At 46.4% G+C, this 25,444-nt stretch overlaps 1 protein-coding gene, 1 long non-coding RNA gene and 1 pseudogene across 4 annotated transcripts in view; 2 read left to right on the top strand and 1 right to left on the bottom strand.

Annotated features, from left to right (window-relative positions):
* LOC125087980 (uncharacterized) overlaps window positions 1–17,886 on the top strand; it is a 29,030-nt gene extending 11,144 nt beyond the window's left edge. For both annotated transcript variants that reach the window (XR_007123548.1, XR_007123547.1), the window contains 3 exons: window positions 5,293–5,791; window positions 17,043–17,133; window positions 17,709–17,886. This is a non-coding gene — a long non-coding RNA (uncharacterized LOC125087980). The remainder of the gene's footprint in view (window positions 1–5,292; window positions 5,792–17,042; window positions 17,134–17,708) is intronic.
* MARCHF10 (membrane associated ring-CH-type finger 10) overlaps window positions 1–25,444 on the bottom strand; it is an 84,255-nt gene that overhangs the window by 15,305 nt on the left and 43,506 nt on the right. For both annotated transcript variants that reach the window (XM_047708860.1, XM_047708861.1), the window contains 4 exons: window positions 17,518–17,652; window positions 11,068–12,481; window positions 5,271–5,437; window positions 2,668–2,777 (listed from right to left, as the gene is read on the bottom strand). In XM_047708860.1, the coding sequence (XP_047564816.1) occupies window positions 2,668–2,777; window positions 5,271–5,437; window positions 11,068–12,481; window positions 17,518–17,652 (1,826 nt within the window). The remainder of the gene's footprint in view (window positions 1–2,667; window positions 2,778–5,270; window positions 5,438–11,067; window positions 12,482–17,517; window positions 17,653–25,444) is intronic.
* On the top strand, window positions 9,900–10,664 carry LOC125087979 (60S ribosomal protein L26-like; annotated as a pseudogene).

The following is a 25,444-nucleotide window of genomic DNA, read 5'->3' as shown; positions in this document are numbered from 1 at the left end:
CCACCCTGCGCTGTGGCCTAGAGGCTGATCTCAATGGATCTCATTAACTAGGCCCCCTTGTTCTCTGGCTTCCCATTGGGTTTGACCAATGGGAGGCCCTGGCGGGAGACCAGAGGGTGGGAGGAGAGAGCGGCTGGGGTAATAACTCTCCTTGTTCTCTCTCTGCTGGGCGGTGGCATGGTAATGGCTGCTTTCCTCTTCTGAAGGTCAGAGGCTGTTGGTGACTCTCTCCTGTAACTATAGGTCTCCTGATCCTGGTGACTGCCCCTGGCCCTTGTCACTTCAGGCCTAGAATGATCACAGCGCCAGTCCCAGGATGCTTCATCATACCTTGTTGGCTTCTTCTCCCACCTACTTCTGGCCTTCCTTCAGCTTTCCTCATTCACCCCTGCTGAGGGTCCCACCATGTCTCCTGCCTAGATTCTGGCTGACATGGTTCCTTTCACAGGTCTTGTTCAAATGTCTTCCTAGCTGCTTCTCTCAACTGCAGGGAGCAGTGACACCAAGGTTATGGGTCCTACCCCTGCGTGGGTCGGTTGCCTTCCTTCAGTGGTGGACTCTAGCCCAGTCCTGGTACACTTAGCTTCCTCCTTCGAGTCTGGAGAGTTTGGGCATCTCTGGGGCCATCATGTGACGTTCCCATTCCCTAAGCACCCTTCTCTCTACAAGCACTGGATTAGAGGATGTACTCAGGTTTTTTCCCGCATCCCACCTTGCCGGGGAGGAATGATCTCCTGAACAGAGGCCCCAAGAGTTTGTGTGGTTTCCCTGAGGTCACATAGAAACTCTGGAAAAGGGAACAAGACCTGGGTTCACCTTGTGGTCAAAGCTGATGTGCTCTGCAGTGGGGCACACAGCCTCTGGCTACAGGAGTGCAAATATTTTATAACTGGAAAAATGTACCGTTAGTGAGTCTACAGATACCACCGGTAAACCCAGCAGGGCAGGGTGGTAGCAGCTTCATGGATGGTGGTGAGCCCTACAGAGATGCTTGGAACCAGCAGGAATCTTCACTAGCGAAGGCGTTCGCCTGTGCTGGACTGTGTTTGTGAGTCCTGCAGATGTTCTGGTAGTATTCCACGGACCCTGGCCTTGTCTGGACGTGTCTTTCTTGGGAAGTCCTACAGCCTCCGTTTCCTGAAATAATCTCTGAGAGGACCACGTGGAAGCTGCCTGCGCCCCGGCTGGCACCCTGACCTCAGGCGCCCACACGGCCTACTTCCTGTTACCGGTGTGACCCCGGAAGCACTTCTCTTTCTCCTCTCAGGGCCTGGGGGTGGGGACCCAGAGGCTCAAGACCCTCGGGCCTCAAAAGGGATGGACTCAAAATATAATTTATTTCTCAGGAAGTTCTTTCTTCCTTTCTTTCCCCCTCCCTTGCTCCCTTCCACCTCCTGATGCCCCATCTCTTCAACGCTGGTGTGGCATTTTGTCCCTTGTATTACGCTTCGTGCTGGTGCTGTTCGGGTCTTTCATTCTTATCGAAAGTTTAATCTTCTGTCTAGCAGCCTTCGGATTTTTGAAAGGTTGAAAACAATTGCCCAGACTCACATGTGGCATTTTGACTCAGCCACGCTTTATGTCTGGACGCAGGCTAAGGATCTGAACGCCAAAATGACTCCTCTGAAGAGTGACATTTAATTGATTGATTGGTTCCACACCCAGCCTGGAGCCCAGTGTGGGGCTGAACTCATGACTCCGAGATCGAGACTTGAGCTGAGAGCAAGAGTTAGACGCCTAAATGATGGAGCCCCCCAGGCACCCCACACGGCACAGCTCGAGTGGAAGTAACCACTGGTTCATTAGCCACAGGTGGCTTGTGGCTTCCATACTGGGCAGTGCAGTTCGAAATGTAGGATTGTTTCCCTGAGAACTGAACAATCAGCTATTATCCTGAGCGTGAATCACCTGCCCACCCAAGGTAGACTAACTTTTTCACAGCATCAGAATTGCAATCCAGGGATGCCTGGGTGGCTCCGTTTGTTAAGCGTCTGCCTTCAGCTCGAGTCCTGGGATCAAGCCCCACATAGGGCTCTCTGCGCAGCAGCGAGTTTGCTTGTCCCTCTCTCTCTCCCCCTGCTTGCTCTCTCTCTCTCTCTCAAATAAGTCAAATCTTAAAAAAAAAAAAAAAAAAAAAAAAAGAATTACAACCCAAATGACCCAGGAGAGTTAATTCACTGGGTATTAAAAAGCACACACTAGGTGCTTATGATCTGTTTATTAACCTTGAGTAAAGCAGTTTCTTATTACCCAAGAGTTACTTGATATAAAATTTGGGGACCATTTTCTCCAAGACCCTGATTTTTTTTTTCCTTGTTGCTATTAAACTTACATCACTTCAGCAAATTTAGGTATGGAGCTTGCCAGACTATTCCAGTTTCTGTGTCCAGTCAGCTTCTGTGGCTTCCTACTTTCGTCCCTAACCACAGTGGGACCTCAACCAGGGGTGGCAAAGACTTTTGAAACCCCCCACCCCCCACCACCGCCATGGTCTGACTTAGTAGCACACCTTCTCGGAGAAGTGAGCTTAGAGGACATTCCCAAACTCATCCCATGCGAAGCTTTCTACAGTCCTCTTATCAGGGAAAGCCGTCCTAAGCCTGTCCTTCCTGCATGCGTCTCTAACTGACTTTGCCTTAGAGGCAGAGTGGTGTGAGTGGCTCTTACCCGGGATTGCTGGTGCTTCTGGTAGAAGTCAGTCACATTAAAATCATCCAGGTCGACCAGCAGGCCTTGCTTACACATCTCACAGGTCTTCACAGCACCTAGATCCGCTCCTTAAATTAAAGAATTCTTTGTTACATAAAACTTTGGGTCTTTACATGTTGACACTCTGGGTCTCTTTGTGTGGACATTTTGGGAGTGAACTCATGTGTATTAGTGACTTTTTAAAAAAAATTTTAAATCAGCCATCTTCTGTAGAAAAGGGCCTTGAATCTGAGATCTGGAAAATTTCCTTCATAATAATTTTCATTATTATGCAAGCTTCATATAACCGAAATCCCCGTGACTTTTAAATAACAGGTCTTGCTTTCTGTTTAAATATAAACATACTGGTTCATAAAATTGGAATTGCTACATGGAGGCTGAGAGTCGGTGACACAGGTGTTTGCCAAAAAGAGGGAATAGTGGCCTGTGTTGTTGTGATAGACGTAACACAGGTCCAAGCAAATAAGTAAACAAGGACCCAACTGATGGCAGAAACTATTCTCAGTCTTTGGTTTCAAAAATCTGCCTTTAGGGGCGCCTGGGTGGCTCAGTGGGTTAAGCCTCTGCCTTTGGCTCAGGTCTTGATTTCAGGGTCCTGGGATCAAGCCCCGCATTGGGCTCCCTGCTCAGCGGGGAGCCGGCCTCCCCTTCTCTCTCTGCCTGTCTCTGTGCCTACTTATGATCTATGTCTGTCAAATAAATAAATAAAATCTTTAAAAGAAAATCTGCCTTTATACTCGCCCAGGTGACTTCCCACTCAAGAAAGTGAGGGAGCCAGGAGCCATGGGTGGGAACTAGCCCAGTGATATCTGTGGCCAGTACCTGAGACCAAGCTCAGCCTCATCTGGGAAAAGAAACTTGAGAAAACTTCCTTTGTTGCAGTGGGTTTTCTTTCTTTCTTTCTTTCTTTCTTTCTTTCTTTTTTTTTAACTTGCATCCTAGATCAGCACTTTTTCTCTATTTACCCTAGTACCCAAAGCAAAACTGGAAGATGGAAGAACTGTGCTGTATTGAAGAAAATAAGCTCTGTGTCTTTTCCCCTCGTCTGGAGGCTGCATTTTTGCTAATGATGTCCCGGTGTTTATATTTGCATTAGCAAAATAGAGGACTGATGATTTTTCTGCATGTATTTGGTAAAGATAGGGCTTGAGCAGTTTTAGACCCCAGTTCTATCTTGCCTCACTGGGGTCATAAAGAAATAGTAAATAATAGAGAACTTTAAAAGACAAGGATAAGCGGTAACCCCATGTCTGCATTTTGTTTGCGCTTTTTTTTTTCTTCTTTTTTAAAGTGCCATTCTCTAATACTTTAGGCTTCTGAGTGTCCCTTGGGTCTTCCGAGCTGAATCCCACTCAGCACACTCCTACTGACATCAGCGTTTACAAGCATTTAGCAGGGTTTCTGTCACACGTTTCACGAGTAATTTTTTCCTGTGCTAAATGTTTAATTGGCTCAAATTTGTAGTAAGATAAAAGATCACATGGCAGAGTCATTAGCAGCCAAGATCCCCTTGTTTCCTCTCTGTCTGAAGGACTGCGTACCCAGCTCACAATGGGGAGAGGAGTTTAAGCAACTTGGGTGGTGGGTCTGGGTTTCTCCTGCCTGGGAAGGTGCTCAGGAGGGAAAAGCAGTCACGGAGGAGACAGTTAATCTGATAGTCCCACTGTTCATTCCTCTTCTCTGGATGGGGCATGGCCGACGGGCTGCCTGGAAGAATGATAATCAAGGAGGAGAACATAGAAGAGGAAAGAAAGAGGATCCTGGCTGCGGGGTAAAAGGTTTTTAGGGAGTTGTGTCTGAAAGACACAGTGGTTATTTGTCATTTGGTTCTTGAGTTGCTGTTTCCTGTATTTCTGTTCAAGTTGCCCTTCTTCCCAAAACCAAATTTTAAAGAAATCCCCTGTTCTCTGCCAAGAAAATGCCAGCTGACCTACCCATGTGGCTGTATTTAGGTTGTAACCTCCCCAGGGAGTTGAGAAGGGGCTTCACACCCCGCTACAAGATCTGCAAAAGCCAGAGCTGACAAAGCCAGCATGCGGAAATCTCTTTATCTAATACAGTTCTAGAAAATTCGATCAGTGCTCTTTTCCTGCCCCTACTGCAAAATTGCAGCTTTGCTCAGTTTCTTAGGTGACACCCTCCTTCCCCCACAAATAAAAGGAAGCGGAACTGTTTTTGCCAGGTGTCCATTAGCCAGCATGGCTTGCTGTGTGTTTGCTGAGGTTCAACGGCTGACCTATTTTAGTTTCCTTCCTCCTGGGAGGGGATCTTAGCATCTCTGCTTGTGCGGGGTAGGATTCAAGTACAGATTCCACGATTCTTCTCTCAGACTTGGGAAAACAAACTCATTTGTGTCCCATCATTTAAAGGCAACATTGAGTCCCACTGCTATCCATGAAGGCTGTGAACGGGAGCCCTGTGCTGGGGGGAGGTGGGGGAGGGTGGGCCATGGATCTCCTGGCAACTGCTCCCGGAGCTGCCGTCAAGGCTGGAGTCCCACACTGTGGTGTCTCGTTAACTATATGGCGAGGCGCTCTTGCCGCTCTTCCTTCCCCACCTACCTGATGTTATTTTCACTTTGAGCCACTTTTTCAGGCACTCCTGATGAACAAACTGCAGGCTTCCCACACAACCGCAAGGCTCCAAGAGGGGGTTGGTTGGGGAACCCCCGGCTATCTGACAGATGCGACACAGGTCTCCCTCCTCCTCCGAGTCCTCCTCCAGGAGACTAAATGGAAAACAAGCCCTGGTGACCGGGGGTCTGCACAGTTTCTACAGACTGCAACTACTACTACTACTTCCCAGGACGTTAAAGGGAGAGGCCCCGCCAGGGCTTCCCCAGGCTCCCCCACAGCTCCCTCTGACCCTACTGAAGATTCTTCCCGGTGACTTAGAGCAGGTGCACGGACCCTTGTATCGGACTCCTTGGCAGTTAGTGACACGTGTGAGCCGGCTGCCAGAACCAGCCTTGCCACCAGAAATCTAGAGGCGGTGGATGAGGCTACAGAGGAAGACCATGGAAGAGGCTGGGAGCCCCTCTCCTAGTCGTGGCCACTGTGGAAGTTGGTGGTACGTCGTGTTGGTGAGTGTGTGGGATCTGTGGGCAGGAGGCCTGGGTTTGAGGCTTGCCTCTGAAACTTGGGAGTTTGATGACACTGGACAAGTTATTTAAGTTTCTCAGCTCTCTGTTCCCTCATGCATAAAGCCATGTGATGATAATACCGCCACTGCCTAGCTGACAGGGTCATGGGCAGACGGGATGTCATGATGGCGGTGTGCTGTTCTGCAGACCATGAGTGCATCTAGTGTCTGGTGAAGCATTTGTACACGGAGATCACTCAATAGATGTTGGTTGGGTTGATGATGAATCAGTGAACCTGGACATGAACTCACTAATAGCACAACACTTGGCCGACAAATTATGCCAACATTCCAGAATGTAAACTGCTGGAATCTGATGCAGATGGAATTAGGAAAATGGAAGCAAGTATGTTATTGTCCAATAAATGAGGAGTGAAGACTAGCCAGTTGATGTTCACGTAGGGAGGCTCTAAGAAGCCCAAGACTTGTTCTTTAGCATCCTCATGGACTAGGGACTGTCTGGTCAAGGAAAGGAAACTGGCTAGAGACTGAAATCAAAGAAGAGGAAGAAATGGGCATTGTTCTGGAGACAGACATATGTGCTCAGTTTCTTCAGAGACTTTCCTCCCCACAGGAAAAGGAAGTCACCGAAAAGAAACAGAATTATAGTTTTCCATTATGGGCACAAACAAAAGAAGAGCTATACCAGATTTTTCAAAGACTCAATATCTCCAAGATGTCAGTTCTCCCCAGAATAATCTGTAGATTCAATGCAGTTTCAGTGAAAATCCCAACAGGCTGACTTTGAAAGGTATATAGTAAAGGACTCTGAAGGAACAAAATGGGGAGGGAGGCTTTGCACCACTGGTTACCAAAACTTATAAAAGTTACGGATATTGGGACGCCTGGGTGGCTCAGTTGGTTAAGCCACTGCCTTCGGCTCAGGTCATGATCCCAGCGTCCTGGGATCGAGTCCCACATCGGGCTCCTTGTTCTGTGGGGAGACTGCTTCTCCCTCTGCCTCTGTCTGCCACTCTGTCTGCCTGTGCTCGCTCTCTCTCTCTCTCTCTCTCTGACAAATAAATAAATAAAATCTTAAAAAAAAAAAAAAGTTACGGATATTAAGATGCTGTGGTATTGGATTAGGGGAAAAAAAAAACCAAAAGAAACAACAGGCCAGAATAGAGAGCTCTGAAACAGCCTCGGACATTCATAGTTCTGTTATATGACAGACATGGCTCTTCAGTTTAGCCTGGAAAGATCCTGCAACAGCTGGACATTCATGAAGCATACCTCACACCACATATTAAACCTCACTTCACATAGAAGTCCAAAATCCATTTCACACTAAATGCTAAATGTACAGAGTAAAACTGTAGCGATTTTATTTTATTTTTTTAAAGATTTTATTTATTTATTTGATAGAGAGAGAGAGACAGTGAGAGAGGGAATGCAAGCAAGGGGAGTGGGAGAGGGAGAAGCAGGCTTTCCGCTGAGCAGAGAGCCCAATGCGGGGCTCTACCCCAGGACCCTGAGATCATGACCTGAGCTGAAGGCAGATGCTTAATGACTGAGCCACCCAAGCATCCCAAAACTGTAGAGATTTTAGAAGAAAATAGGAAGCATCTCATAATGACTGCAGGTTGCAAAAGGATTTCTTCATCAAGACAAGAAGTTACAAATCACAATCCATAAAGAAGATGGGTCTGTTTGACTTCATGAAAATTAAGAATTCATTGTCATTAAAAGACATCAAGAGAGAAAAGACAAACTACAAATTGGGAAAAGATATTTTCAACACATGACTGTTAAAGGATTAGATCAGTGGCCAGAACGTATAAGGGATTCTTAAAATAAAAGAGAAATAGTCTAAAGGAAAAATAGGCACAAGATATAAATATTTTGCAGAAGAGGAACACAAATGGTCATTTGACATTTAAAAGAGCACATAAAATGCCTAACCTCATTAACAGTCAATGAAATTCAATGTAAATTAAAGCCACAATATCATTTTATTCCCATTAGTGAGGCAACATTTTGAAAAGTCAATCAATGTAAGGCTGGCAAAGAAGCACAACGATAGACATTGCTAGTGAGACAGTAAGCAGCCATTATTATTATTTTTTTAAAGATTTTATTTATTTATTTGACAGACAGATCACAAGTAGGCAGAGAGGCAGGCAGAGAGAGAGCCAGGGAAACAGGCTCCCTGCTGAGCAGAGAGCCTGATGTGGGGCTCCATCCCAGGACCCTGGGATCATGACCTGAGCTGAAGGCAGAGGCTTTAACCCACTGAGCCACCCAGGCACCCCACAGCCATTATTTAGGATGGGGAAGGTGTGCTAACCTCTAGCTCATCAGTTCCACCCCTAGATAAATATCTCAGAGAATTCTTCCCATGGGCACCAGGAGACATTTTTTTTTTTTTTTTTTTTTTACCAGGAGACATTTTACAAGAACATTTATGTGGCCCTGTTTGCAGAAAACAATAGAGAACCCCAATGCTCATCAACAGGAAAACAGCCAAATTGTGGTATATTCAGGTAACGGAATACCTTGTGTCGAGAACGCAAACATAGTAAAGCCAAAAATATCAACAAGGATGCCTCTCACTAACAATGCTCAGGGACATGCAAGTCACAGGGGAATAGATATTCCATTTCTATAGGGTTCAGAAGTAATGCATTTCTACAGAATTAAAAAATGTGCACAAAATATTGTTTAGGGTTGTGAGTTCGAACACTGCATTGATTGTACAGATTACTTAAAATAAACAAATTAAAAAATTTTTAAAAATTGAAAGCAAAGGAATGATAAATGCAATGCGAAAATGGTTTCCTGGGGAGGCAGAAGGGGTTGGGAGGTCGTAGATGAGGAAAGAAGATGAGATAGGGTGGGTGAGGGGCTCAGGAATTCAAGTAAAGTTCTGTTAGCTGGAAGGCAGGCACCAGGATATTTGGGTTTGGTTTTATTTCGAATTCCCTAATTATTTGTACGCATTAAAGTAACTAACCAAGGGGAAATTTTTAAAGAGTGTAAGTGGCATTGAGAAATGAGCTTGAAATATTAAAATGAGGCATATTATAAAATATGAGCCAAAGTGTACTAAGAATTGCATTTATATGCAAAGATAAGAGACAGGAAGCAAAGTTTTTTTGTAGTACTTATCTCTGGATTATAGGATTACAGGTGATTTTTCTTTGAAGTTTTTATTTTCCTATTTCCTAAAATGAACATTTTTGTGATAATAAGAAAAGCCTAAGGATTATTATATACAGAAAAAAAAGAAGGTGTCTGATAAAGTACACAAGTCATAGCTGTTTAATGCATTGCCACACCGAGACGTGGATGCCCTTTTCAAAGAAATAATTTTTAGCCCAAAGACATCACTTTGGGCTGGTGGAAGCCTAGACTCCTGACAAGTGGGTCTGAAGGTGTATTTCTGGGTAGGTGTAGATGGGTGTGTGTGAGGCTTTTTGGCCCTTAGCCATGGGTCAGTGTGCTGGTGGCGTGCATAATACAGAAAAGCAAAGGTCCCGCCAACAGGAAAGTTACTCATTTCTGTAGCTGGATAACAGACCTAGAGGAGGAGAAGGGCTCCATCCTGTGACCTGTCTTATGCTCCTACACTCTCATTCACTGCCATGGAATTTTCCCACGTACAAATGAATATCAGTTGGATAATTAATGGCCCAAATGAGCTGTACTAACACACACAAAGAAGGCTTGCATTCAAAGAATCCATTTCCAGATCAGTAAGCCAACATTAGGGTGTGGTGACACCTGTCATAAAGGAAACGGCCGAATCCTGACATGGTGTTTAATGATGGCTTTAAAAGGTATCAAATTTTGTAGCTGTGAAATATCCCCAAATCATCTTACAAGACAGTGAAGATCAAAATAAGGGTAATCCATAAAAAAGACCTTCTGTCTCTCCCATGCATGAGAAAGAACACAGGAAATGGAAGCAGGGTTACCCTAGTGCAGCCCTGCAGAGAACCCAGGTAACCATGGTAACTGGTTGGAACCAGACTTTTGGTTGGAAAGATTCAAATTCTAGAGCTGTTGGTTGGATTTGTGCAAAGTCCCATGAGAGAGAGCTGGTGAACTTCAAGTGCAGAGTGGTTCACTCTCTGGGGAGATAGCAACCTTTTTATAAAAAATCCTGATTCCTGAACTTACAGAACCGGAAATACGTGTGGATCTCTTCCCTCCTGCGGCCATCGCTGAAGCGCCTGGGGCCACAATGAAGTTTAATCCCTTTGTGACTTCTGACTGGAGCAAGAACTGGAAATGGCATTTCAAAGCACCTTCCCACATTCACAGGAAGATCATGTCTTCCCCTCTTTCCAAAGAGCTAAGACAGAAATACAACGTTCGGTCCATGCCCATCCGAAAGGATGATGAAGTGCAGGGTGTGTGAGGACACTGCAAAGGTTAGCAGATTGGCAAGGTCGTCCAGGTTTACAGGAAGAAGTACATCATCTACATTGAACGAGTGCAGTGAGAGAAGGCGAACGGCACACCGTCCATGTGGGCATTCCCCCTCGCAAGGTGGTTATCCCTAGCCTAAAACTGGACAAAGCCCGCAAAAAGATCCTTGAACCAGGGGCTCCTGGGTGGCTCAGTGGGTTAAGCCTTTGCCTTCGGCTCAGGTCATGACCCCAGGGTACTGGGATAGAGCCCTGCATCGGGCTCTCTGCTCAGCAGGGAGCCTGCTTCTCCCTCTCTCTCTCTCTGCTCTCTGCCTACTTGTGATCTCTGTCAAAAAAAAAAAAAAAGAAAAGATCCTTGAACGGAAAGTCAAATCTCGCCAAGTAGGAAAGGAAAAGGGCAAATATAAGGAAGAAACAATTGAGAAGATGCAAGAGTAAAGTAATCTTCTATGTGACTTGAAATAAAAACTTAAAATGAAAAAAAAAAATCCTGGTTCCTAATGGCTGGTGAGAAACGCTAGCTCTACACAGGAGTTCAAAACCCCTTACATCTAGCAAACTTGCCTTCCTTAAAGTTACATAACAGTATTCAAGGAAAAAACACTTCGGGAATACTGAAGAGATTGAGCTAGAAGACCAAACATTTCCTCATAGATACATGTATCTTAAGAGCAACAAAATAGACAATTTCCTCGATATAAGCCACATTAAAATGCCAAAGAACAGCCTGTCTATGAGTTAAAATTCCCATGACGCTCTAATGAAGGCACTGGTTATTTCTACCTGGGAAACACAGAATTTTTTTAAAAAGTGTGTACATCCAATTATGAAAATTCCTCACCTTTCCTGTAATTTCTTGAGTTTCTCAGGGTCTGCCTTTATCTTAATGGCTTCCTTTTCATCTGTGAAAGCAGAGACTGCCAGTCTATTTCCATTATCATTTTGATTTGAGGAATCAGAGACTGCAAAGAAAGTAAAGGGTATGTTTTCTTGCAGGGACCCAGGCACATGCAAATGGCCTTGTAAGTTCATTCTTGATGGAGAGGAGCTGGAAGACTCCACCAAGGACAAGTTGCTTTGAGGATTTAGTGAGAGGTCTTCTGTGTATAATGGAGCCCCCTGCGATGGGCTTGTTAAAGTAACATCTTCTTCTCCCCTGACGTCAAATTCATGTGCACTGTTTACTGGAAAATAACTATGGTTTTCAGCACTGACAAATGGATTCCTATTTCTAATAGGGGACAGTAGTCGACGAACACTAAACCTTGAGTTTCCCTCTGAGTCTGCACTCTGAACGAAGGTAGATGACATTGACGAGTCTACTGGAGTATCCTCTCTCGTAGCAGAATGCATTAATGATCCAGGAGTGTTGTAAGATGAACTCGCTGGTGATCTTGGAGCTGTTGATCTACCAGAAAGAAAACAGTCAAGAGAATTACTAGAGCTGTTTAGATAGGCATGCCAATCTCTTTCATAATCATGGGTACCAGACCTGTCTTCCATTGAAATACAATCTCTAAATACATTTTCAGCACTGAGGTCACCATCCAGACTAGATTTGGTGTCCCATGAAGGAAAGGCGCTGTTCTCATGTTTACTGTCACCACTGTCATTCTCTTTAGGAGATCCTCCAGGAGGTAGCTCAGGGTCTTGAAACACCCTTGGCCCAAGAGGAGGCGGCTCGGTCACCGGCTCCATAGCATTGCTTATTTTTAATGAGCCATAACTGGACTCATTTCTTCTTACAGAATTAGCTCTCCAATTTTCAGGGTTTTCTTCAAAATTTTTATTTTTGGCCTGAGTGGCCGATATCCCAAGAAATCGACTTCTCTTGTGATTGGGAGGAGAACGAGTTGGGTGCATACCAGCCAACAAAAGTTCTTCCTCTACAAGAGTCTCTTCCTCGGTGTCATCACCGTCTCCTCCAGGGTTTAATGATAAAATGGAATAAAAATCTTCGTCTCTGAACCTAAATGGTGCCCTTCTTGATCCTCCCGGGTTGGTGGTTATGAGTGGTGGCCCCAAGGACTCACTCAACATTTGAGGACTGTTTGTTCCTTGGAAGGCCTGACGTAGGCCTGGATATAGCTCATTCTGGGAAAGAGCACTTGGGTCTCCTTTTTTGGCTCTCTCAAGGGTATTCTCAGTCATGGTCATTAGCTGTGAGGATGAGACGAAGTTTCTTCTCTCTCGAGTTGGCCTCTTCAGCTTAGTGTCACTTGTCCACATTGGGCCCTCTTGTTGAACTACCGGATCTGCATGGAGAAAAGACAAGATTGTAGTTTTACTATAGGTGCTCATGGGTGAAAGACCTTTAACACCAACACTGAGAATCCCTCAAGTCAACAAAGAAGCTTAGAGAAGAAAATATGCTTGGTTAAAACGGCTGGATGTACAAAAGGACAGCAGTAGAATTAGTAGAATTAGCTTCCTTTTACTGCTCCTTTTGTACATTTGTGGAGCTTAGGCTGGTTCTGGGGAGACAGGGTGACCCTGAGGATACAGATTATTTCTGTGGAAGCTTTTGGGAAGACTGTCCAGTCCAGGTCAGCCAGGGCTGGTAATGGGTAAGTCTCTCGAATGATGGTTTTCATTCCAGTATTTATGGAGAAGGAAAACCAGCCCTCCATGAAAACCACCAGTGCCTCTTCATCTGGTTTCATTCAGCGTACATTTACGACACTCCTGCTTCACACACAGCTTTGCAAAATCTTAAGGAAAATATAATCTACCTTGGCAGATGCGGGGGCGGGGGGAGGCTCTAGAAGCTGGTGTCCAGTTACCCTGATGATTTTGGTTACATTTACTGCTTAGTGTGATAAAAATTATAACTCTCTCATGAGATCATTACCTTTTCTTTGTCATTAGACCCCAGTCGATCTGTAACCTTTGGGTATGAGAGAATTTTTCCCCCTACCCCCTGATTCTAAAGTATTAAGAGATGTACAGGAAGGAGGAGGCAAAGAGCCCAAATAAGAAGGAATTTCTAGCGGTGAAGTCACGTGGTCAAAACCTGCCTTATAAAAATAATGATTAAGCACTACTTACTGAGGGTGTGTACGGAATGGGCCAGGCACTATACTAACTGTATTACATACACACTTGGGCCTCAACCCTATGAAACAGGTACCACACTATAATCAAGGGCACCAAGGCTTAGGGAGGTCCCCTCGCCTCCTGGATATCGTATTTCTAGTAAGTGATGGTGCGATCACTCAAGCTCAAGCCTGCCTGACCTATGGTTTGTGTTCTCAATCCCTACCCCGAGTCCCCCTTAAGAAACTGGGTGGCCTTTCCATTTCCTCATGAAAATGAGAATCCATTTAATTCATTGTGATGTTGTGTGTGTTGTTCACGGTTTTTTACCCTCTCGATGCGGATAGGACACTGTAAGTACTTCTCTGATTCCATTTCTCTTTGTTTTCTCTCTGTTCCCTCCTGGCGTCGGCCTTCCTGCCCGGGTCCCCTCATGCCGTCCTGCAGCATCTAACGAGGCACTGCTGTCCTTGTCGTTCAGCTTCTAAAGCCATTCACCCCACAGAGGGGACAGGACTCCACCAGCTTGGGAAGGCCTGTGTTGGTACTAGCTCAGGCAAGGATTTGATTTGCAAATCCTCAGAGCATCTGGCCGAGCCAAGGGCCAAGTCAATACCGACTCACTTTAATTGAGGGCCTCCCGGGGAGCACCGGCTTCTAATGTCCTAATACTCTGTAAGCCTCTTTTATTGTTAATTGCATGGGACACTCAGTGACGCAGTGCGCGTTTTTACTCATCAGCTCTTACAGAAATCAGTTAAGCTCTCCTATCGGGCCCCTCGTGGGTGTTCGAAACCCCAGTAAGAGATGAATCAGCAATTCCAGGGAGCTCTGAGCATCTGGTACAGGAGTGGAGCTGGTTTGGATCGTGGTCTGAGGGACACATGCTTCTGTGTGACCCACTGAATTTTCTGGGTAATTTAGGGGGCGTGGAGGAAGTGATAACAGGAGATTTGGAAACACAGGCTCTGGTTGATTCCTTTTCATTTTGAATTTGATGAAGGGCCTCGGAGATCAGCTCACCAGTGCTGGGACCCGAATCTTCTGGTCTGTCCCTGAACAGGCAGCAGCCGCTCTGCCCTGAGCCAGTTTAATCTGGGCTTCAGGAGACACCAATGCAAAACAAGCCATTAGGGTAGCTTCTGAAACAGGGAACTGGACACTCAGCCGGAACCACAAGCTTGTTTCAAGGAAGCTATGGGGGTGCTACCCAGGGACACTGGCTTCAGAACACAGCAAGATGATGTCTGCGGGTCCCCGCACAGCCCAGGAACGCATCGTCACCCTCTTTGCCACCACCACCGCCTTCTCTTGAAAGGTCCAATAACCCTTCCCTGACGTGTTTCCCCTAAAAGGTGGCAGGTGGCACCATTGTATATTTATGCTATTTTAATCTGATTTCTTATGTCTACCTGAGAAGGAGCAGATCTCATAGCTCTGGGGTTCGGATGAAACACCCCCTTCAGTATGCTGGGATGTGCTATTCATAGACCAGACCCTACAGATTCTGCCGAATGCATCTTGGGCCCCTTGTGGACTTCAACTTAGAAGGGAGGGTGCCTCCCACATCCGGGAGTTCAACAAGGTGTGACGGAATGTTCTAGAGGCAACAAGATGAAGCCAGAAAAAGCCTCTGTCTGCCCTCAGGCTCTGTCCGGTCTAGATTTCTTTATGTGCTTGACCAGCCACTAGTTTTCCTACATTCTAAAAGCCATAGACTTTTAACTTTTTCCTCTGGTTATACAAGTAGTCGCTCTTCATTTGAAGAAATATTGGAACTTTCAGAAGATGAAGAAGAAAACAAAATCACCCATAGTCCAAAACTCAGATAGCCATTGCTCCTGTTCAGGAACTCAGGGGTGGGTTGCCAACTCAAGACCCCCGGGTTATTTTCATCCTATGTAGGGCTTTGGCTCAACCTTTGAACACTGAGGCAACCACCTTCACGTGGAGGCTGTATGTTCTGGTTTACCTCAGGCCCCACAGCCCTGGTTATGTGTTTCTCCTGCCACATCTGTCTGTTCCCTGATGGCATTTGAATTTACAAATCCGAGTTCTCTTACCTAGCCTTACCCCTTCAAAAAACCAAAATTGGAATATTTGGGTACATCCAACTTTATGTCTTGCTTTCTTTCCCTAAACTTTTTATTGTGAGCATGGTCTCCTGGCATTAAATTCAATTATTCTTTGAGAACAGGATATTAAGTACAGGTTAAGATACATTATATAAATGTATCATAATTTAACTCTTCTCCTATTCCTGGGTATGTAAGGTATTTCATGGTTTTTGCTGTTACAAATTACCCCGAGATAAATGTCCTTGCTCATACAACTTCCACCGTGTGTCTCATTAGAACAGATTCACAGGAGTGGAATTGCTACATCAAAGACTTGAACCTTCTAAAGACTTCACAGATGTTGCATAATTCCGGTTTGTACCAAATTACCCTACAGGTAGGATATGAACCCATCTCTCATAGCTGTGTCACCAGCAACGCATGCCAAGAGCTTGGCATAGCATCTGACATAACAGTGCCCAGGAAATGCTACTCATTTCACTACCAGTATTGAGTATTATTTTAAAAACCTTAGCCAGTTTGGGAGGCCAAATTGCTCTCGTGCAAATTCATATGTATTACTTAGTGAGATTCAACTTGTTTTGGTTTTTGTTTTTTTGTTTTTTGTTTTTTTTTTGTCCAAATGTTTATTAGGTTATTGTGAAATTATCTGCTATGCCTCTTCCTATTTTTCTATTAGGGACTCATGTTTTTTCTTATTGATTTGTAAGAGCTTTCTATATATTACCTCTTTGTCACATTTGCTTCAAATCTCTCCCTGATACAATTCAAACATCTGGCTCCTACTCCAGTTTATGCAAACCACTTTAGCATGAGAGAGAAAAAATTAGAGACTAGCGAGGAAAAAATTGGGGGAAGACAAGGAGCTCTTGTCCTTATGTAAGAGAAAACTGAATATATACCAGAAAATTGGGACAAATTCTCAGTGAATTTCAGGATAACAGAAGATGTCTTCTGAGTACAGGTGGAAGACTGTATGAACCTCATGGGTTCAGAAACGTTCTATGCATGGGGAACCTCATCTTTCAGATAATATTCAGGGGTTTACTAAGGTCACTGGGGAGATGGCAGGAGAGAAACTAATAATAGTTTGTGCCCACTAGAGCTGATCAATATATTATTTCCTTTAGTTATTACAGCAGTACAGTGAAGTAGATTTTATTATCTTGAATTTTAGACAAGGGAACTGTAATCCAGAGTGTCTGCTTGATCAGCCCTTGGCTCCAAGGCGGGGAGAAAGACGACCTGGGAGGAATTAGAAGATAGGTCTTCTCTTCTCAACAGGAGGTGTTAGATCACTAGGAGCCTGTGACATCCGGTTGCTATAGATTCACGTATGCTCTCATTGACCCTACTTCCAAGCCATCCAAGCCACTACTGTGTCTTATATTTACAGGTGTCCACCAAAGCATAGATCACATGTTAAAATACAGCCGACTGCATTCATTGCGTGGTGAAGTGGGATGCTCAGTGGTTTCTCCAAGGGGAAGACTAGGTCCACGGTAAGGTTGGCTGTCAAGTGTCACTTTCTTTGAGTCCCATGGAGACTCCTTGGGTCCTATGTCTTCTGCCACCACAGGGGAGGGTAATGTGGTCAGTGGAGCAGCATGGCTTAGGAAGCTCAGGACTGAAAGAGGGGGTATGCACCAGTGTTTGGAAATAAAGCATATATTTATTTTGATGTTCTTTCTTATACACTGAGATCCTGAAACCCTGGGTCAGAGGTGAGAAGATCCCTGTGGGATGTGAGCAGCCTGCCACCCGCAGACACCCATCCATCCCTCCTGGGCCAGGTGAGATATCCCCAGAGTTGCACACTGCTTCTCCACCCCTCGTTCCCCACCCCAACCCCACCACCTGCCACCCAGATGCCCTTTCCAGAAGCCCAATGGCTGCCCTCCACTTAACACTATGCACAATCCCACTTAACGGAATAAATGGGAGAAGGAATAAAAACAAACTACCTACCTTCTCTACCTTTTCCTGGCAGCCTTCTTCCTCTTGAAGAAGGAACTAGAACTAATGGTTTGCTTTCAAAACCTTTTAAGCATTTCATTTTAAGGTACACTCTCCTCCACATAAAAGCACACGTGTCTAAAAACCATACAGAATTCACCAGGTAACAGTTCAAGTCAGTTCTCTCCAAGGACCAAGATGCATGAGCCACGAGTCCTTACCTGGTCCCCTGAGGGCCTGTGCCTTCAGTCTGCTTCTGTCCCCCGGCACTCTTGGGTTCTGCATTTCTGGGCTGACTGTCAGTCTCCCCAGGTTTGGCCTCCTCTTCCTTGATAAAATCTGTGATGCCTGAGCTGCTGAAAGGTGCAAAAGCTTTTCAATAATTAATTAATTTTTTTTTTTTTTTTTACAGGAAAGCAGCTTCTGCATAAAGAATGCTCAAAGGGCCCAGCAGTGGGGAAGGCAGTTAAGAGACTGGGCCCAGGTGGTCAGAGAAGAACTGGATTTGGAACCTGGTTCTGGGACCTTGGAGCTGTGTGAGCTTGGGAAGATCACTTCACCTCTTGAAGCCTCAGTTTCCCCACCTAGTAAATGAAATAATAATACCTAATTTGCAAAGTTGTTATCACCATGAATGAGTACCTGTGACACCTGCAATGCAGAGTCTATAAGGGAGTGTGTCCTTTCACTAAGAAGTGTCTAGTTTCCCATTCATAGATGTTGGGTTGGGCATGTTGGTAACATTGTCAAGAACCATCTGCATTTGGGACACACAAAAGCCCTCTCCCCAACTGCACTTCCAAGGTTGAATCACAGCCTATTTTGTTTCTGTATGTCCTCAGGTGGTTTATTAGCAGCTCACATGGCCTTCCAGAAAGGTTCCAGGCATCCGGGCTAAGTATACCTGTTTTCTTTGCTATGTGCTATGCACCACTGTGCTGGGATGATAAACTCACAGGAAGATGGTAGCTGGAATGCTAATGTGGGTTGAGGTCCCAATGAGTATTTTTTTAAAATTCTCATTTTGAACCAGGTTGCTAATTGGTTTGAATAATCTCACATTCCTTCCGCGCATAAGAAGCATCAGCGCACGTGGAGTTTGGGGCAAGAGTTCTAGTATTTTCCATACTCCTCTGCAAGTTCTTGGGTTTACAAGGCAGTTAAATTGTGACGATCTGAACTAAATCTTTCCAAGAGAATTTGCTTGGCTCATCCCCTCTTGGACAGTTCAGAAATTTCACAAATGACCATGGCCAGCAGGCAACGTGGGTTAAATTGGGAAGGTCCTTGAGTTGTGTGCGAGAGAGCAGCCGTTCTTGGCCCATGAAGACAACTGGATTTATGTTCCCAAGTATAAGTTGTGATTGCGTGAATAGTTTTTGTCCAGATTCAGGAAATGAATGAAAGTTCTCTATGGCGGCTCATGAAGCTGAGTTCAATACAATGATTAAGTACTCCCTGCTTCTCCTGATGGAACCGAGGAGGGGAAAGCACTCAGTTCTGTGCCCCCCAAGAGAGAGAGGACCATGTTCTATTGGGGATGTGCTAGAAAGGGGGCTGCCGGTGGTGAAGGCTCATGTAGGGCAAGTTGGTGGAGCCTGGAGAGGTGACCAGAAGGGAGAGAAGAGAGTTCTCCAGAAACTGAGGATCTGTTCTTCAGAGAGTGGAGGGTGGTGATGAGATACAGTTTCCCCAACCTCAAGGAGGGTGGGAGGGGCTTTAACAGTATAGGACCCTGCATGGAAGAGGTGAGGGAGACACTTTCTCAGTACCAAGGGTTTCTCCCTTGTGCCCTAGGACCTCATCCCTCCCAGTTCCCAGCCATCAACAACTGCCTCCCGCCTTTCATCTGACGACAGGGCAGGAGGTGACAGGATTCTGACTGAGCAGACAGGGGACCAGGGAAGGAGCAGGCTTAGGGCTCCAGCCCAAAGGTCCCAGGGCATAAGGATTGTGCTTTGATTTCCAGCAGGGATCCCATCAGAATATTCACATTTCCTTCACATCCCGGGCAGCAGAAACTTACACTGCCCACAGCCTCATGCCCCCAGCTCTCTCCACGCCCTCACACACGCCCACAGATCACAGGGGTGTGATTCTCCTCCCCAAGGACCTTTCTTTCCTAGCCTGAACTAACCAGCAGTTCTTCCTAGGTCTGTTTCCAGTCCCCCTCCCCCCCTGCTCTGACTCTGCTTTGGCCAGAACTTTCAGGATTCCTAGGACCTTTAGCATTTACATATTCTAACATTGCCTGAGGTACACATCTTCTCTCTCCTACTGGTTGGTAAGCTCCTTAAGCATGAGGACCCTGTCTCAGCCAGCCTGTGTTGCCTTGTCTCCTGTAGGACAAACAGTCATTGGTTAGTGGGATTTGTAGGGCTCCCGAAGATGCGTTCAGCTACCCAGCTACTACAGGGGATTCCAAAAGTAGAACAAACTTTTTCTTGTGCTAAACATCCAAGATGACTTTAGATAACAGGTTATTTTGTCTTCTTGTTTACAAAAAAAAAAAAAAATTTCTTCAAAGCATCAGATCTTTTAAATGATTTTCAAAAATTACCACCTTGTCTCTGAGTTTTCAGCAAACGAAAGTCTTAAAGCTGAAAACCTGGAAATTGCTTTTCTAGGTCTGGCGGTGAAGCTGGTAGTGTGGGCAGGAGCCTCTGACTCTGGGCAATTTGAACCTCAGTATTTACAACTGTGAAATGGGAATATTCCTACCTTGCTGAATTATTGCCAAGTTTAGCAGTAATATACATAAATGGCCTCACTCAGTGTCTGGTGTTTATTAGTTGCTCTAAATGGTAGTTGTAGCTTCTGCCATAAGCAGTTTACTATTACTACTACTATTACTACGACTAATTGGGAATCTGAAGTCACTCCCATGAGAGAACTGGACTGGACCAGAAACTTGTTATGTAGGTTTCATCGGTTGAGAATAATCTATTCAGCAGCTTTCACTGCTGTGCACTTCTTGCTACTCCCTCCCTCAATCTTCTATAAAATCCAAAAGGCAAACAGCAACTCCCTTTCTATTATAATCTGTTCAACAAATACCCATGTGCCTTTGCTATGTAATAATTCACAAAGATGAGTAAGACATTTTGGTCATGACCTTAAAGATTGTAATCCAATCTAGCTGTACCGTTGACTTCTTCCTTGTGATACCTTTAGAGTCTATGAAAAGCAAATTCTTAATAAAATATTCTTTTTTCACCACCTGAAATTGCAGTCACAAATGAGGCAACCTAAGCTGCATAGCTTGTATGGGCCCTGATTGCGGTTCCTAATCCCCTTACCCGTAACCAAATCGGACCAAACTTCAGACCTCTGGGGCTTTTCCAGGATGGACCTCCCTGTGGCATGGGACATACATTAACCAGCAGAAAGACACAAGTTATATTTACACATTTACACTCTTCAGGGAGGAGGACAGACCCCTTGCTTTCCAGAGAAGGGAGAGAATTGTGCTCAGGAGTCTCAGTACCGTGACTCAACACCCTGATGTCTGCCAATGAATTTGGGGGAGACTTTGGTTTGCTTTACACCATACCCTCTTGTAGTATCTGAGCAAGGTGATGGCTCCAGTAGAAAAGAAACCCAATGGCTATTTAGATCAAACGTGTCTGCCCTAGTTCTCTTGATGATGCTGGGACACTGTCATTGTTGACTGAGTAGTTCTTAATTTGACCAGGAAAGAGGGGGAAAAAGGTAGTCATCTCATATTTATACAAGGCCCTGCTGACTGAGAACCAAGCCCGCATAACGGTCCATGTTCCTTCCATGTGCCTGATCATCTGTCAGGTCTTGACGTCACTTGCCATACACAGACACGGTTCTTGAGAGACAACGTTGAAAAGAAAGAGAGAAAATTACAATTCCTAAACCTTGACATTCCCCCTCCCCACCGTTGACTAGGAGGTGCCAAGATTCTAAGAGCTGTCTTCTTTAAAAACAGTATTGCTTCCTTCAGACCGTGGGAAGGGTTCGTGGTGCTGCCTTGGTGTAACAGGCAGCTTTCCGAACAGTCACAAATAACAGGCCGCGCCTATTCGCCGCTTTGGGTGTGCTGGAAACGAGCGTCGTCTCACATACCCAGAGGAGATCTTAATTAAAGCTTAATTATGTACCATAAATATGTTTTATTTTGGAGCCCAGGAGGTGGGATTTTTGATTTGGGGAGATGTGGGGCCTAATAAGTAGGCAGGAAAGGGAATGTAAACAGTGACTGAGCCCTTTAATTTGTCCCCTCTCAGCGCGGTTCTCAAGGGGTTTCCAGTTCCAGCCTGAGCCTCGGGAAGCACCTGCCCCCTGCCCACCGCGCCACTCTCGCAGGGACCTGTGCGTCGTCGCCTTGCGCCCGGTCACGTGGCCCCTGGCTTCCGGGGAACGCCCAAGGGCCCCACGCGGGAGTGAAGAAATCCAAGGAGTCTCGCGAGATGACGGGATTTTATTGGTCGCTCGCTCCTGGGGCGCTGTGAGGGAGGAGGTCGGGAGAAGGGTCAGCGGGTGTCTGGTCTTCCTGCTCCCCTGCGCACCTCACTGCCCTGGGTTGGTCGTGTGACCTCGCCTCCGGCCCCCCTGCCCTCCTCCCGTCCACCTGTCTTCTGGAAGCCTCGCGTCTCCCTCTCCCTGCCGCTGCTGTGCTGTTTCTGGCCTACGGCGACTTACCACACCAGGTAAATTTTACTGGGCCTCCTGGGGCCGGGCAGGCACAACACAGGGGTCTCCACTGGGGTGGGGCTGGAGACAGGGAAGTAGCACAGGGTGGCGGGGGACTCGGGCACGGGCCCCGGGGACGAGGAAGGGGGGCTCATGAAAGAGGGAATGGGCCCAGGAGGCAGATGGGGGGAGGGGGCCTGGGCCGCCGGGGTGGCAGGTGGCACGAGTGGCAGGAGGAGGCAGCAGTAATTGCAATTGGGCTGCCGAACGGGGGAGAAAGCAAAGACGGAGCAGTAAGGGGAATATTCAACACAGAACAGGGGGTGCTCGCTGCTGTCACCTGCACAAAAGAAAAAGAGCAGTCAGGAAGCAGCACTCACGGTGGGAAAGGACATAAAAAAAAAAAAGCCTGTGAATGAATCAGAACTCAAAAAATGTTCTTCAGGCGGGCGGGCGTGTCCAGGTGTCCTAGCGGTAGCAGCCTTGGATCTCAGAGTCACTGAAGAGTTAACTGAGGGACATGGACTCATCATCACACCCTGTTCCAGCCAATAGTCTCTGGCATCTCTGCCAGACGCAAGAAAGTTCTTTCCCTACCGTGGTCCTGCATGGAAGCGCTGGGTCCCTTCTCATCTCCCACAGCCAGTCTAATTAGCTGTGCTGGCAGCAACATACGGTGGCTGGCAGGGTCTCACCTAGATAAGGCTCTCCCCCAACCAGTCCTCCAGCTGTCCACAGGAGGAGGTGGCGGTCATGCCCTAATCTGGCCTTTCTGCTGCAGAGAGGAGGCCTGGGAAAAGAGAAAGAAGCAGAGAGATCCTGGTGGGATCGTGGAAAGGGAGAGGGACTGAGGAGGAAAGAAGTAGGTGGGCGAGGGAGGCGTCCAAGTGAAGTTAATGATTCGCTCGCTAACCTCACACTTAATCTGCCAGCCTTGCTGGAGGCTGAGCGTGGGCACCTGATGGAGTCACGATCCAGAGGGACCCCCTCGTGTGTGACAGATTTCTCAGCTCTGCCACGAACCAGCTGGGTCACCTTGGATCAACGGCTCACCTTCTCGAAACCTGTTTCCTCATCTGCAAAAGGAGACAGGTGTTTTCTCTAGCCTTGTTCCTCTAAGGGTGGTCCTTCGACCACCAGCATGGATGTCCCCTGCCAGCTCAGCTCCTTAGACATGCAGAATCTCGGCCCACCCAAACCTATCTAATCAGAACCTACAGCTTCTCAGGGTCCCCAGGTATCTTTCATCAACTTTAAAGTTCTAGAAGCAAGGCTCTGAGATGGGGATCCAAACCTCTGTGATGACAGTCACCTGTAGTGCTAGTTAAAGACGTGGTTTTGCAGGCGGCTTTATTGGAGATGCTGAGAGATTCTGATGCTCTGGGTCAGGAATGGGAACCCGGAATGTGTGTTTAGATCATGTACCTCCCTGCTGATTCTTATCAGGGAAATTTGGGAAAGAGTGCAGCTGAAATCAGTTCCAATTCTAAAATGCCATCATTCCACGAACCATCCAGTTGAAAATCATTACCTCCAGTATAATGCAGGAGGCGGTGTCTCAGTCCTTATTTACTTGTATCCTGTGTAGAATCTGACCCGATTATCTGTTCCTTCATTTCCAAATGCCTCCCTAGGCTCCTGGAGTGGCTCCTACTTTTCACATCGTTTCTCTGTGATTGTCTTGTCCTTCTGTCCTTTCTCCACATCATCTCTGCTTGCTCCATTACACTCTCTCAGGAAAGACACTCTTCGGCCCCCTTGCACTCCAGGCCCTTGAGTTCCTGCTGGCGGCCAGGAGCTCTCCGCTGAGCCACAGACCTGGATCGTCGGGTGCTTCCTGGTGTTTCTTTCTGGCCAGCCTGCCTGCCCCTCAAACTCAACACTCACAGAAGGGGGGCCACTCTCTTTTTGCTTTCTTAGCCTCAGCAAAGGCGTCCTTCACTGGCCTAGTTTCCTGGGCCAGAACTCCAGCTTCTCTTTTGTTCCTCCTTTTTCCTTATCCTCACACCCAAGGGTCACCAAGTTCTGCCAGGTGTACTTCCTTGAACATTCTCAAGCCCAGTCCTTCTCCCCCCCCCCCCCCCCCCCCCCCCCCCGCCCCCTGACCCAAACCCCTCTGCTTTTAATCCAGGCTCAGCCCTTGTTTCTCTCTGGGTGTCCTGTACCTACAGTTTGTCTGGTGTCTCAGCCTCTGTCAGACTACCCTCACCCTCCAGCAGCCCCCTTTCCATCCTGGTCTGCTTTTAAAACTGCCAGTTGAATCGCATCGCTTCCCACTTAGATCCCCTCCCTGGCTGATGCTGGGACATTCAAGGCCTTTGGGGACCTGGTCCTTGCCTACCTGCAGGATGTCTGATTTATAGTCTACACTTCCTAAAGCAGAGTTTCTCAAACTCAAATGTGCCTACAGACATTGCAGAGATCTTATTAAAGGCAAGTTCAGGTTCAGTAAAATCTGGGCTGGGATCTGAGGTTCTGCATTCTTAACAAGCTCTCAGGTGATGCCTCTGCTGTAGTCTGGGGATGCTTCAAGGCCCAAGGCCCTAGACTACTTGCCATTCTTCGACATGTGTCTGTCTTTCCCCCTCTTCTTTGTCTCTCTCTTCCATGCCTTTGCAGACTCCATACCTCCTCTGGGGCATATCATTCTTGCCTTCCCCGCTGGCTACATCTCCTGTCCTTTAGGAATTATACCCCACTTGTTCCTGACCACAAGCTCGTGGAACTTACCTTTGTAGGGACATGTTGGTGTCCTGCCCTCCCGCAACACTGTGAGCCCCTGGAGGACCAGTTCTGTTTGTTTTATTTTTTTCTGTGGCCCCAGCACCCATGCAGCACCTGCCAGGTAAGCATGTGGTGAGCAGAATGTTAAAGTGCAGAATGAATGGGTGATGGATGAGGAAATTAAAGCATCCTGGTATCTTTCTCCTTGGGACAGCAGGGCTGATTGGATGGATTTGTAACATCCCAGAGGTACCGAAGAAGTACATGACCTCACTGATAATCAAATAGTTGTTTTTTTTTTTTTAAGTTTATTTATTTACTTACTTATGTGATCTCTACATCCAGTGTGGAGCTTGAACTCATGACCCCAAGATCAAGAGTTGCATGCTCTTCTGATTGTACCAGCCAGCCTAAAATTTTTTATAGTAAAGTTACAACCTCTCTTACATCTCATACTAAAATGGCTTTGGTTGAGCAGCTTATAAGAAGATGCCAACCCTGGAGCAGCAGGTGGTGGTGGGAGTAGGCTTCATAAGCAGAGGGAGGATTGGGGACTGACCTTTACCTAAGGCTTAGGCTCTCCCCAAGATTTTAATCTTCCTGTCTACCTGGTGAGGTAGGTAATAAACTCGATTTTACTGATGAGGAAACTGAGTTCAAAGAAGTTGCCAGCTCCCATTTATAGGGCTATAAAGTGGTAGGCCAGGAGGATTCTGAGCCAGGACTTCAAATTCTGGACTCTGTGACGTCCCTGAGCCCCAC

The sequence above is a fragment of the Lutra lutra genome, chromosome 16 (genome assembly GCF_902655055.1).
Source record: "Lutra lutra chromosome 16, mLutLut1.2, whole genome shotgun sequence".
NCBI lineage: Eukaryota > Metazoa > Chordata > Mammalia > Carnivora > Mustelidae > Lutra > Lutra lutra.
Note: the sequence above shows the minus strand (reverse complement) of the source record. Positions and strands in the feature narration are given on the sequence as shown.